General features: G+C 41.1%; 1 protein-coding gene across 5 annotated transcripts in view; it reads left to right on the forward strand.

Annotated features, from left to right (window-relative positions):
* The first annotated feature begins 4,507 nt into the window (after positions 1-4,507).
* trpc4apa (transient receptor potential cation channel, subfamily C, member 4 associated protein a) overlaps positions 4,508-14,108 on the forward strand; it is a 28,097-nt gene continuing 18,496 nt past the window's right edge. For all 5 annotated transcript variants that reach the window (XR_006031210.1, XR_006031208.1, XR_006031209.1 and 2 more), the window contains exons 1-10: positions 4,508-4,640; positions 7,083-7,211; positions 8,409-8,525; positions 8,685-8,742; positions 9,119-9,174; positions 9,541-9,669; positions 10,329-10,530; positions 11,748-11,936; positions 12,432-12,574; positions 13,062-13,190. Coding sequence is in view for 1 of the 5 variants with exons in the window: in XM_042089256.1 (XP_041945190.1) it covers positions 4,515-4,640; positions 7,083-7,211; positions 8,409-8,525; positions 8,685-8,742; positions 9,119-9,174; positions 9,541-9,669; positions 10,329-10,530; positions 11,748-11,936; positions 12,432-12,574; positions 13,062-13,190 (1,278 nt within the window). In the remaining 4 variants the exon portion in view is untranslated. The remainder of the gene's footprint in view (positions 4,641-7,082; positions 7,212-8,408; positions 8,526-8,684; positions 8,743-9,118; positions 9,175-9,540; positions 9,670-10,328; positions 10,531-11,747; positions 11,937-12,431; positions 12,575-13,061; positions 13,191-14,108) is intronic.

Consider the following 14,108-nt stretch of genomic DNA (forward strand, 5'->3'; position numbering starts at 1 on the left):
GGAGTTTGGTGCGGGTTTCACACCTTCTCACAGTCCAACATGTATGAACATAAAATATACTTTTTTAAATGGGGTGGCAACAGGGGTGGCAAGACTGTGTCCCAGGGGTGGCAGTTGCCACCCTTTGCCACCCCGTAGATCCGCGCATGATTGATACAAAGATATGTTAGGTTACATTAATATTTGATGTAGTAAGAATATAGTAGTTGGTTAATGAGCATTTTCATCTTGGGATTTAACAGGGAACATGTGCCCACGTTGTTGGCTTAGTAGCCTAGATTATGTCGAGCTGTTGCAAACGCGAGAGACGTCCTGTAGGATAGGCCTACTGTTGAATGAAATTAAAATATAGGCCTACCCCGTTTTCTAGCCTCTCGGGGTACCGGCTATCAGTATTACACGTCCCCCATGCAAAACGTTTGACCATGGTTATCCGTCGGGGTTTTTTGAGTTAATAAACTCCATAAATAACCATTAATTTGCCATTTTATGCCTGCTCCCTGTTGTTTCCTATGGAGTTGTCCGAGCTGATGTCCGAGTCCTGTTCAGGCTGGACTGTCATTGGCTCATCAGCGTTCTAAGGGTGGCGCTTAGCGACAGGTCAATTGTGCTGTTACTATGTTAGGTAGGATTCTAAAAGGGTGTTCCAAAAGAATGTACTTGTTCACTCATGATGATGACATGAGCAACAAATGTAGGCTACCCCCTTCTGTGTCTGTTTATAGGCTGATACTTTTCAGGGTAAATAATTATATTTTTCCGTTTGGAAGTATTCATTTATTCAAGAGTTTTTTTTGCATTTAGCTGTTCAGCTGAATTGTTACAAATAAGACAAAAAAACATCTTGGCTGAAACTTCCAGATCTGGCCACTGATTATATTTATTCTATTTTCATTCTTAAATGTTTTGTTGGGATTTCCTGATGTGGACGGCAAATGAACGCATCGTGTAACAGACTGACATTTGCAGGCAGGTTAAGGACAAATCCCTAGTTGCACTATAGTAGGTCTATATTAGATACAGTTGAGTGCAAAAGTCTGCATCCTCTTACTCTAAAATGACACAGTATTTAATGCACAGTCTGCATCTTTCATCAATAAAAGTAACAATAATGGCTAAAGTGTGTGAAAATTATACCAGTGTAAACGTTTGCATCCCCCTCCTTTATGGTTATGGGATTTTGCAGACACCTTTCCTTTATGAAATGTTCTGTAATGCTTTGTATTCCCTTTGTCCTTTTCACCTCCTCCAGTATCTTCATGTACCCTCTAGGCAGCTTTTGTATCGTCTCAGGTGTAATTTGAGCCCGTTCTTCTTTCATTTGTCACAAATCTAGAGACACTTTACTGTAGGCCATGTATGGCCTTCTTGAAAAATCTGTGCACATTTTCAATAATAATCAAGTATGGAGACTGGGAAGCCCAAGCCAAAACTTTCATCTCAGTCAGTAGAGAACATTGTGCAATATGCACATCCTAGGTGCAGGACAGAAACAACAAAATAGTCCACACACTTCATGATTTTTTCCCCCTTTTGTTTTATTTGTCATGCTTGGCTTAAATTAACGTTTCTAAAAGTTAATCTAAGCCAAGCATGACTCAATGAAACAAAAGAAAGAAAAGAATCAAGAAGTGTGCAGACTCCTTTTTAAAGAATATTAACACTTTCATCTCTTTAATGAAACATTCACTGCCTTTTAGCTTTTTGACTGTGGATACACTTTGTTTTAAAAAATCTTTTGATATTGCATTGCATTCAAGTTCGGGTTCTTTATTTCTCATATGTGCAGTGGCCTCACAATGAAATTGTATCCCCCACCTCATGCAGAGACCCAGTGTCTGATGCACGCAAACATCAGGAGCCTTCACTTTAACTGGGAATCTACTGGTATTTGCCTCTCCTCATGGGCAGTTTTCTTTCTTGCATGTGACATGTCCAAAGTATGACCAAATAATTTGACTTTGGTCTCATCATGAGACAATAATAACAATTGCGGGAATGTTCCCTGAAGATTAGATTTTGGATGAACCATGGTTCCCATGGAAAGTTTTCTTAAAGGAACCATATGTAAGATTGTGGCCAAAACTGGTACTGCAATCACTTTCAAATTACTGTAGAGCGGTGTATCCCCTCCCCCTCCAAGGTTGCCAACCCGGATGCCAAAACACTACTGACTATGTGATTAGTAGATAAGTAGAGGGTGGCGCTGGCGCATCAGGCCAAAACACAACATGACATGACAAAACACAACATCAACATCAGTTAAGGGCTGCAACTTCACTTTTTAAATGCCAATATCCTGGCCGGACTACTGTTGTCAGTGATATAATTATTTGAAATGAACATAATTTCTTAATGTCTAGTGACATATCAGGGCCATTTTATGATTAATTGAAATACTTTTTTTACATATGGTTCCTTTAATATTCTATAAACGTTAGCTTTTGGTTTCTTGTTACCTTCCCAGAATGTTATGCTAACATTCCCTAACATTGCAACCTTAACCCTTAGATGCATGACCTACCAACACTCTTCCATGAGTGGGGTCAAAAATGACCTCAATTAGAATTAATGTGTTTTATACTGTAAACTTAAGAAATGTATTTAATTGTGGTTAAAGATGATGATTTGATGATGATGATAATGATGAGAACAATAATAATAATAATAATAATAATAATAATAATAATAATATTTATAATGTTTTTAATTTTTATATATTTTTAAGATTGGTTGCCTCATGGCAACATTGTACCATAATAGTAAAAAGGTAAATAATTCCTATTTTTAAGAATTAAAGCTAACTTATTAATGTAAAACACCTGTCCTTATAACTTAACACTAACACAAAATATTTATCTGGTTTTCAATCTGGTTAACAAAAATCTCATTTTAAACTCAGTTTTTGCCCCCAGGCCACATTGTACCATTGCGGAATGTAAATCAATATTTTACAGATATGAAGCTATAATAATACAAATTATCATATGAAATAATCAAAATCACTGTTATTTACTAGTTAAAAGCTCCATAAATCTCCCCAGGCATTCTCAGGTACAGTATATACACACACAACCACACACTCACACATATCCATGAGTTTGCACACTTACACCCATGCATACTCATGTATGCATACTGATGCACACTTATACACACACACATTACAACATCCACTTTCCCTCTGAGACCTGTACTTGACTTTCTGAAAGTTTAGTAAGCAATTTGCCTCAAAAGAGAAACACAGAGGCTAGGCCTATAGCAAATAGAGGGATCAGTCAGGCCTCAAACACTTAGATTGTCAAACTTGGGGCTACAGGGTACAGGGTAGCAAGTCTGTAGCTTCACAGCAACTCCAAAAAGCCATGGATGTTTGTATGATAGTTAAGGCACATACTCAACCATAGTGATGGCATTCTATAAAACTTCATGAAGCACACTCATGCACTTCACATATATAGGTTCTTCCCTACTTAGTAAATTTGGTATGGCCATATGCCAGTCCGTTATGGTTCAATGTTGCCTCAGGGCAACATGCAGTTTTTTTGTAATTTCCTATGACACCTACATTTATATGTTATGAAAAGTTGTTGATAATACATCAGTAAATGTATACCTAATAGTCACAGTTGATAAAAATCAAAGGTTCCTAGGGTTAACCTGTGAAATCATTTTTGACCCCACGTATGGAAAAGTGTGGTACTGATACAAAAAATGCCTTTACTTAAAAAATATACCAATTAGATACAAATCCAAATGGCCTCATGTCAAAGGCAACCTATTTGACGAATACATGGAAGATTAAACAATAAAAAAAATAAAATGACCAAGATATTGCAAAACAAACTTTAATGTAATAGAAAACCTGTGCAGAAATCTGCATGGTAAATTGTGGATAAATATGCCCAGAACAATGGGTTCAAAGAAGACCCAGAGGATACAAAAGCTGCTCAGTCAGAGCTGCTCAGCCTCTACACAAAGAGGTTGGTTAAGATTATAAAGGGAAGATGTAGAAAGTACATATTAGGCCAATATAACATTAAATTAAAGGGAATGTAAAAAATATCACTATCTTTTTCTTTTCATAGGCTACACTCTTTTGCCATTTTTTATGTCATTGATAGCTCTATGCGTTGCATGTAGGTTAGTAGTCTAATGCAGTGCTTAAAAAAAACAGATCCGAGGTTTTGGGTAAAAAGTCGTTTTTAAAACCAGACACAGTAACATATCTTAAGTGAACTAGCCTATCCTTTTTCTTTTTTGGTGTGTAGGCCTACATCCCTATCTTATTAGACTTTAAAAAAATCTTTTAAATAGCCTATTTGTGGGTTGGTGTAATTAAGACAGTGTAACAACACTTGGGGCCTTTTTAAAACGTTACAGTTTGATACAATGTTTACATTTACCAAACTTGACAAGCTAAAATAAAAAAGGAAGTTGTGTGACATCATGCTTCGGCTCCTTTAAAGTGTGTTTTTAACTTCCTGTTTGGTATAGTACAGGAAGAAAAGGTAATGGCGACGCAATTGGGGTCTGAGTCCCCTTGTAAGGGGGCAAGACGAAAGAGCCGTAATGGGAATATAATCACAAATATCAGACAGAGCCAGATCACAGGACAAGGATTTAGTCGAGGGACTCAGGTAGGACACATTTGGAGCGATGTCTTGTACTGAATGAGGGTTTACTTGACAATAGGGAGCTTGCTACTATTAGCTACATGGCTAGGTAGCAGCGTTAACATTAGCCTAAACTTGTACCAGAGTTTGCTTTGTATGCTTGCTGGCATATGCTTGCAACAATATGTAATTTACATTATGGTCAGAAGACACCGTTACCGTCATTGCCATTTATTTATATAATAGCTAACTGGCTTTATGAATCACATAGGGTTTTGTTTAGGGTGTATACTTACAGAAACATGTTAGAACAAACCACAGCTAACGTTACAACCAAGGATTGGTAAATCCTTGCTATTGCTAGCAGTTGACGTAGCCTAAGCAATAACGAAAACTGTATTACTTGAGACAGTTACTAAACTATCCCTTGGCAGCAACATACTTTGATAATTTCATTAGTAGACATGTTCTACTCCTACTTTGTTTCCGACTGCTGTTATGACTCTAATCTAACAAGCAAGTGTGTGCATGTGAAGATATTGTAAGTTAGCTCTCTGCTATCAAACTCGCTAGCAAGGTAACGTCACCCAGCTAACTGTAAACAGTAGAAAGTAGCTAGATTGGATTGGATTATTATCTTTAAATGTCCACTGTGGGATGTTTGTCACCTGTACCTTATAATTGAGTTTACAGATATGTTTAGTGCATAGTTGTTTTTACTTCAGTACTGCCAGTTATAAATGGTGTTATTCATCTGCTGGTGTCAGATTAATTTGTTTCTATCTGTTTTTAGTTTCGGTTGTAATCAGTTACTGTTACAGTCGAGTGCACATAATGCACGAGAGCTTTAAGGCGTTTAACTTTGCTCTGTACAGAATAATTCTCATACCAGGGAGGAATTATTGTGTTTGTGGAATACTCTGCAACGTGTAGTTGACGTTGGTGCACTACACACAGTTAGCATATAGAGGATGGAGCCATTCATTTTGTCATTTCGCACCAGACTGCCTAAAAAGAAAATAAACTTATCCCCTGGCAAGTGTGTTGTTTTCCCCACTGTTAGAATAAGTGTTAAATGTGTCCCCTTGTATCAAGAACCATATAACTGCTATATAAAACCTGCAGCAGCCCAAACGCCAAGCTTAGTTTTATTCTGTGTGAGTGATTGGACAGTTGAATAAAGGCTTTTGTGAGACAGCCTCTCATGGGCCTACTTGAAATGAAGAGCACATTTCCCGGGAGCCTGGGGCAGCACTTTTTTGGACATCTGGGCCGTCTTGCACACAGACCCATCTGAATGCAATAGAACATGTCCCTCAATGACCCATCCAGACTCCCAGGCTTGGTTCCCACCAATAGATGGGCTTTCTCTAAAGCCTGCAGCCTTCTGAAAGCTGCTCTGTGGACACGCAGGATGCTTTATTGGCGTCAAATGCAATGTGGGCCTTACCCCAAAAAAATCATCTGAAAGGCCTGCTAAAACAAATTGATAGTGGTATAGCATAGGCTATAAATATTGGCAAACAGTTAGTTTGAAAGCTTGCACAATTTGTGCCTTCTATTTCTTAGTGACCCCTAACTGTGATGCTGCATTCCTTGAAAGTGACTGTCAATGTCATCTTTTTACAAACAGTTTTTGTCACTGATAAACATGCATGTAATAGCGTCAGAAGTGTTCCACTCCTGTAGCATTGGAGGAGTTGTCAGTGTTTAGGCTGTCTTGTTGAGCTTTTTTGAGAAGGCACGTCACGTGACAGCATCAAGGCACATCTGATAGGCAATCTCAAAGGGGAAGAATGTGTGTGAACATTATGTATGCCTTGACATGTTCATATTGTATAATCTATAATATCTCAAGGCTGGCTAGCTTGTTGGTCCGCTGTAGTGAATGGCAGTTCAGCATGATGTCAAGCTCTTTCACTCAGTAGTGTTGTGTTTATGCTTTCACTGTCAGACAAGCCATGCAAATATTAGCTATGCCAGATCTAAGCTACAACTTACTGGCCCATGTGAAACAAATGAAAGAAAACAAGACTGCTAATTAGATTTGTCAGCCACTCCTTCACAGCATGATTAGGCCAATATGAATGTGTTCATCACATTGTCTCATCATATTTGACTGGGTGTGGTCAATTGGCGATGGGAGATGACTTGTGCCCCACCATCTGAGCTTTAGGACTTTAGGACTTGAGCAGTGAAGCATTTATTACTCATATTTCTGTTACTCATAAAGCACACACACACACACACACACACACACACACACACACACACACACAAAAACAAAGACAAATTCAAAACAAAAAGCACAAAGATGTACAACTGAAAATGACACTGTGACGGTGACAAAAGCCGTCATGTTATGTGACATGACTGACTTGTTATGGATAGACATGTATTATTCTGCTCTTTTATCTGGGACTACTGTTTGTGTGTGTGTGTGTGTGTGTGTGTGTTCCCCCTCAGCTCCCTGAGGCTCTGCTGCAGGAGCGAGACAAGCTGGCCAAATGGCACGGTATCCCAGTGCTCCTGCAGGGCCTGCACGAGAGTAGCCACCTCAACAGCGACTTCACACACACGCGCAGCGTGCTCAAGGTATTCGGCTGCACACACACACCGCAAGGACAGCAGACCTCCATCTCCCTCAGAGAGAGTGAGACGAGTTCAGTGCTATTTTAAGTACCCTTAGGCCCCCTGCACTAAATAGTTAATTAATGAATACACTGTACGTGTTATGTAAGTACATGCTGTGACTAAAGTTTTAGCCTAAAAAAGTAAGACCAGCATTGAATTGCATTCATTGTGACTCAAGTGTAGCCTGGTTAACACGCAGACCGTATCAATTGCAATTGAGAGTGGGTCTGGAAAAGGTTCATTGTCTTATGACATCCAGCAGGGGCGTAACTAGCAGTGAAATTGAGTTTAAGTTGGTGCATTAAACTCTAACCAAATTGTTTCAGAAGTGTAGCAGTCTCGTAAACGAAGGTCTTAAATGCAGTTGTTTACTCAATTCCAAAGAAATACACGTCCATGCCGTATTAGCGATTGTATTTGCCTGCCTGTGTTTTAGGGAAATTGGAAATGGGCAGCCTGCACACCTCTCATCATTGCTGTTGTTAATGCAAGTAAATGTGAGATCCACCAGAAATCAAATCTGATGCTGTGTCCATCCTCAGCTGGGGACTGCTCTGTAATCAAAAGCACACAGTGAAGACTAGCATGCAATTCATCTGTTTTCTTGGAAGCATCCAAGGGTGTACCTGCTGTGTAGCTGTGATCATAGATATTTGAAAGCTAGATACCGCACCTGTCTGATTTCCAGTCAGAGTCACATTTTTCTCCATTGGCCTCCAGTTATTGTCCACCAAGATGGCGTTATTACGTACGTTCTGGAGCCCGATGCGGTATCTAGCTTTTTAACATCTATGGCTGTGATGGCATGATGGTAGAAAGGCCAAATGTCTGGATTTCATTTCAAAGGGAGCTAAAGTAGAAATGGGATTGATTTCACTGCAGTGAAATGGGCTTTATATGGAAAATATCTTCTATGTAAAATAACAGGAACAGCATCTCAATCTTACATTCCCTTTGACCGCAACTCTCCACTCTGAGTTTTTTGCATTGCTTTATAACATGACGTTTGACTCTTTATGAACTTTATGAACTTGACATTAATTACAGTTTAGCTCACTCTGTCCCTCTCCACGCTTCCATGTCTCTGAATACTGTGATTGATGAGCCTATTTGACTGTAATGATGCCGTTCATCTGATGGGGATTTTTGGCTTTGCAGGAGCTGTCTTCCCTGCTGTCCATGGAGGCCATGTCTTTTGTGACGGAGGACAGGAAGACGGTTCAGGAGTCCTCCTTCCCCAACACGTACACCTTCGACTTGTTCGGTGGGGTAGACGTGAGTTTGCTTTGGCCCTGGTTTGGAATATTATTCCACAGACATTCTGTCTCTCGTGTGTTCAGGGCTGCAGGTCGTTTTTTTTTGCTCTCTGAGCAAAGAGTATATATATCTTTGTGATATAAATCTCCCCCCCTTTGTGCCTTTGTCGACCCACAGCTGCTGGTGGAAATTCTGATGCGACCTACCCTCACCGCGCTGAAGAAGAAGCCCAAGAGTGAGTAAGCTTGCACGCAGGCCAGCCGTATACTCTGTGCGTCTGCGCGAGTATGCGAGTATGCGAGGGTCTGCTAGGGTCTGAGTGACGTAAAGTCCATGCTTCCATGGTGTCCACAGCCTTTCTGTGTACACATCCGCAACCAAGTGTAGTCAAGTCCTTTGTCTAATAAAACCACACACAGGTTTATCCAAACCTTCCTTAATACTGCTGTAGACAGGACTGTCTTTATCACCCAGAAACAGTCTAATCGAAGGGAGCACTTAATCTAGCTCCACTCTATCTGTGATGGCTCCTGTTATCATTCAGCAGAGCCAGCTGTTCAGTAACCCCTGGGTGAGTCTGACTAACACATGTGAATGTCTGGTTCTTACAGTGAATGACGACCTGGTGAAAGACTGCCTTAGTGTTCTTTACAACTGCTGTATCTGTGTAAGTACTCCTGATATATCCAGTGCCTTTCTCAAGTTACAGATATTAGTATTGTTATATAAGTGTTGTTATTATGGATACGTTGTCTTCTGTATAGCCACATCAATTTAGTGTTTTGCACTTTTGTCCTGTAAAATAATGAAGTGAAGCAGCAATCCTCTCTGTGAGATGAGATTTCAAAGTAGCTCCTTCTCTCATCCTCCAACATCATCATGTCATCTTCAGCATTATGACTGATCAGTCAGTCAAAACTGGTGGTGGTTAGTGAGGCCCCCCCTTCCCTGTGAAGCGCTTTTGAGTGTTAAGAAAAGCGCTATATAAATGTAACACGTTGTTGTTAAAAGCAGCTGTCTTTGTTTTCATTAGACGGAAGGGGTGACCAAAAGCCTGGCGGCGCGGGACGACTTTGTGCTGTTCCTCTTCACACTGATGACCAATAGGAAGACATTTCTACAGACTGCCACCCTCATTGAGGACATACTCGGTGTCAAAAAGGTCAGGGTCAAAGGCATGTTGCTCTGCACAGGTCAAATGTTGGGAGAAGAATAACACATAACAGATAGCATGGTTGAAGAATAACACAACTATTAAAAAGGTAAACATGGTTTTAGTGAAAATAAACACCCAGAACAGAGGTTGTCAAGAACATATTGAAGATCTAGAATAAATACAGAACGAGTATTTCCATTTTCAGTTTTATTTTCCACTTCCAACACTACCAATAGTATAAGTAGCAACATCTGCGCCATATGTGGCGGCTTCCAATGATAGCAGAGATGGCACAGTACTTTGTAAGCACGTTTTGGCAATATGCAGGATTGTTGCGCAGTTATGGAAATATGAATTACCATTTTCTAGCCTGGAAAAGGAAAGGAATTTGGGTGGGAAAAGTCTGGAAATGTTGCTCCTAGTGATGCATATACATATACAAATATCATAGGTCATAAGTAAAAATCCCAACAAAAATACACAGTTGTAAAAAACTTTCCAAAACCACAAAAAGTAGACAGGTCTAGAAGAAGTAATCAGTTTGGGAAAAGTCTAGAGTTATGATTTGGGAAAATTGGCTAGCACTCTGGTTTGGCTTGAGTCAAACATTGAATGAGCTGTTCTGACGACCAAAGCCTCTCTGTTTGGGCTCTGTCCCCCCATAGGAGATGATCCAGCTGGAGGACATCCCCAACCTGTGTGGCCTGGTCCAGAGCTTCGACCAGCAGCAGCTGGCCAACTTCTGCCGCATCCTCTCGGTCACCATCTCTGAGCCAGACCTCGGCAACGACGACAAGCACACGCTCCTGGCCAAAAACGCCCAGCAGAAACGCAACGCCAGCCCCTCTAGCGCTGAGCTGAACCAGGGTGAGCTAAACCAGAAGACTATCGGTTCTTCCCCTGCCACTTAATAGGGAAATGCATTTGTGAGTTTAGGAAATATAAGACTGTGTTCAGACTAGGCTTCTTTTTTGAAGCCTCCAGTGTCTGTTTTGCATTATAATCCTTTGGAGTAGACCATGTTTTCAAAAAAGTCCTCAGCTTTTTTAAAACGCTGTTACAGCTACAGTTCAGAGCGTCTTTTTAAAGGCACACTATGCAGGATTTTCACCTTTATGAAGCCAATTTGATAGTAAACGAACCAGCATAGCTATACAGCATAGACATAGCGAATCCCTACCGAGAAAACCAGCCATGGAACTTCCGAGATTGGCGCCCCGCCAAAACTCGTGAGAATCTGAAACATTACCTTGTCAGTAGATATAGCTCTTTGGAGTTTTTGCCTGTTGTTAATCTTTCACCTCCACAACAAAAGCATTTGCATTGTGTACAGGGGGGATAAGTCGCGAGAAGTTTGCTATTTACAATAGCAGAGTAACATATAAATACATTGCGTCTCTAGAGGGAGGTCTAAACTCGCCAAAAATACCTAAACCTGCATAGTATGCCTAGTTTGCCTTTAAAGTGGAGTAAAGTTCAACTCCTCAGAAAACGGCCCACATTTTTTTTTTTTTTTGATAGCTGACCTGTTACAGGCTGAGTAATGAGATGTTCATAATCAGCAGAAATGGAGACGGTAGCAGTGAAAAAAGTTTTTACCAAAATTACCATCGAATTTGAATGCAATGACCTATATAAGTTAAGCTGAATCACCATATTCATTCATGTAGTTAAACTGGACCTGTCGCAAATTGTCTCGACAGCTGAAGTATTTTGAAAAATTAGCATGTTAGCTAGTGATTAGCACACATTGTTATGCTTTTTGCTGCCAGCAGGTTTTCAAATGAAAAAAAGTGCCCTAGCCAACTTTTCTAGTCAAGTCTAGTCTGTTCGCACCCTATTTTATACATATATGTGGGAAATTTATACAATTTAAATGAAAAATCTGTCAGCAATTTGGACGCCTAGTTATGGGTGGATTGGATGCAGTAAAAGACTATGAAACATTGAGTACATGCTTAGATTAGTCCAAATCCCATGAGTTCTGAATCAGCGTTCAGCATCCATCCCCTGCAGAAATACATGGTGTTCTACACACAGGTCCACGTTAGTTCCTTCAGTAATGTATCTCTGTCTCTGTATAGTGACATTGCTGAACATCCCTGGCTTCATTGAGCGGCTGTGTAAGCTGGCCACGCGGAAGGTGTCCGAGGCCCCGGGGGCTTCCAGTTTCCTACGGGAGCTAGAGGACTGGTACAGCTGGCTGGACAATGTGATGGTGCTGGACGCCTTCATGCTCATGGCCACAGATGAGGCCGAGCTCTCCAGCACAGGTAGCTGTACTAGTGTGGCTGCACTTCGGCCTGTATTTAGCCATAGGCAGCGTTGAAGTGGTTTTTACCCAAAACGGGAAGTATATTTCAAAGTACACTTGTTGGAAAGTTTCAAATATTGGCCATATGTCATCCTCTCTTCTCTGTAAATTCCTCCTTTGTGTAAAACATTCATGGATTTTATTTGTTTGCTTTCATTGTCACGAGAGTGACAAGTACATGAGCCCATTTATTGAATGTCTTGAGATCAAAATATTTGCACTGTTTTACTGGAATAACAACACCCTGTCAACTCACTAGCTAGTGGTCAGTCTGCTGTCATTTATGAGAGCCAATAAGACACGACTTTCAGTAATGGGACCTGGCTCAGTATGACTGGGCAATGAACACTCTTGACCTGCAGTCTCAGTGTGATGTGCTTTTTCTCAAGTTCCTGCTCTTGTGAGTGTTGCTGTACTTCTCACCGCCCCCTGCTGGTTGCTTTGTGCTATGCAGAGTCCTCGGACGATGGCAGTTTGGTGGCGAGCCCCCTGCGGCACCGCTTGCCCCAGTCCATGAAGACGGTGCATGAGATCATGTACAAGGTGGAGGTGCTCTACGTGCTGTGTGTGCTGCTCATGGGACGACAGAGGAACATGGTGAGCAGCTCCACTGGAGAGATAGGACACACTACACGGAGGAGTGTATATATCACATACACACACACACACACACACACACACACACACACACAATGACCAGCAGACACTACTACTACTTTGGTAAATGGCTCTCTGTCTTCTCTGAAAGTTAATCTAATTCACTGTCATTGATGAGTACATACACCTTGCAGCTTTGTTTATTTATACCGCCAATGGTACAGTGACTGCAGTTAAACACAATTTTACACCATTTTAATTGACCCATTGATACAAACCAAGGAATTCTGAAAAGGAGTTTGGCTCTGTCTTCAGCATTGGTGTATTGAACACTGCTCTGTGTTATGTACTGCATGTAATGTCATACGTCTAGACTTGTAATAATATGGCAACCCACGAGCTTGAGTGAGTGTGTGAACCATGTGTCTGAGTCGGGTGAGTGACTGTGTATGTGTGTGTTTATCTCCACCTGTTGCTTCTCATCCAGGTGCACAAAATGCTGGCAGAGTTCCGTCTTATTCCAGGACTCAACAACCTGTTTGACAAACTCATCTGGAAATACCCACCCACCAACCATGTGGTACATGGGCAGAACGAGAACTGTGACTGCAGCCCGGTAATGAACACGACACAGACACAGACACAGACGTAATTGTTTTTCTTGGTGCCACAAGAGTGTCCTTTTCCTTCATGTCTTATACTGTGGCAACTATGCAGAGGGGTATTCCAGAAAGGAGGTTTAACAAACACTGAGATAAAACTTAACCTCTGGGTTGTCTGAACCTGTGGCGACTAAACCCGAGCTGTCGGTTCCAAAACACCGGTTACCAGTTAGTTCAATCAACCCTGTGTTAGATAACCTAGAGTTGTGCGCGTTCACGGCGAACTTATAAAGGCATCATCTATTGAGAGTCGAAACCATGAGTGAAACCGGCGAAAGGAAGAGCACCGTATTTTTCAGAGGCGGAGTAGTCGAGGCTTACGAGGAGGAGAGAACTGTAATAACAAAAAAAGAGTAATACTTAAGCGCCTGCGTCCGAGACCTTGCTTGGCAGAGAATAGCCTAACTGATCGTGTAAATGCGTATGTTTAAGATAGCCTATTTAATGTCAAAAGCGCAATTAAATAATTCACTGGACATCACGTGTAGGCCTATTGACTGCTTTGAATGATGCTTTCTTAAACTAGCCTACCTTGTCACAGATTGAGTGGGCCATAGAATTCTTTGAGAATTCCAAATGTAATTTTCTATTTTAACGCGGGTTCTGCAGCTGTGGGCCAAGTTAAACTTTTGCGCTCCATCATCGGAAGGGTGAATGTCGGAAGGCATGGGTAGCCTATTGGACACATTTCGGTGCACATTTGGAAAAGTTTATAAGTGATGATGACCTGCCAGTTGGTGAAACTACACTTTAATGATCCTCGTGGGTTTGTGTCCAGGAAAACGAATGAAGTTGCGCAGGAACTGCTTTAGCGCAAGGCAAACTTTACGCACCGACTGACAGCTTGCCGATATGCTTTGCGTCTCCAACAC

Source organism: Alosa sapidissima, chromosome 4 (genome assembly GCF_018492685.1).
Source record: "Alosa sapidissima isolate fAloSap1 chromosome 4, fAloSap1.pri, whole genome shotgun sequence".
Taxonomy (NCBI): domain Eukaryota; kingdom Metazoa; phylum Chordata; class Actinopteri; order Clupeiformes; family Clupeidae; genus Alosa; species Alosa sapidissima.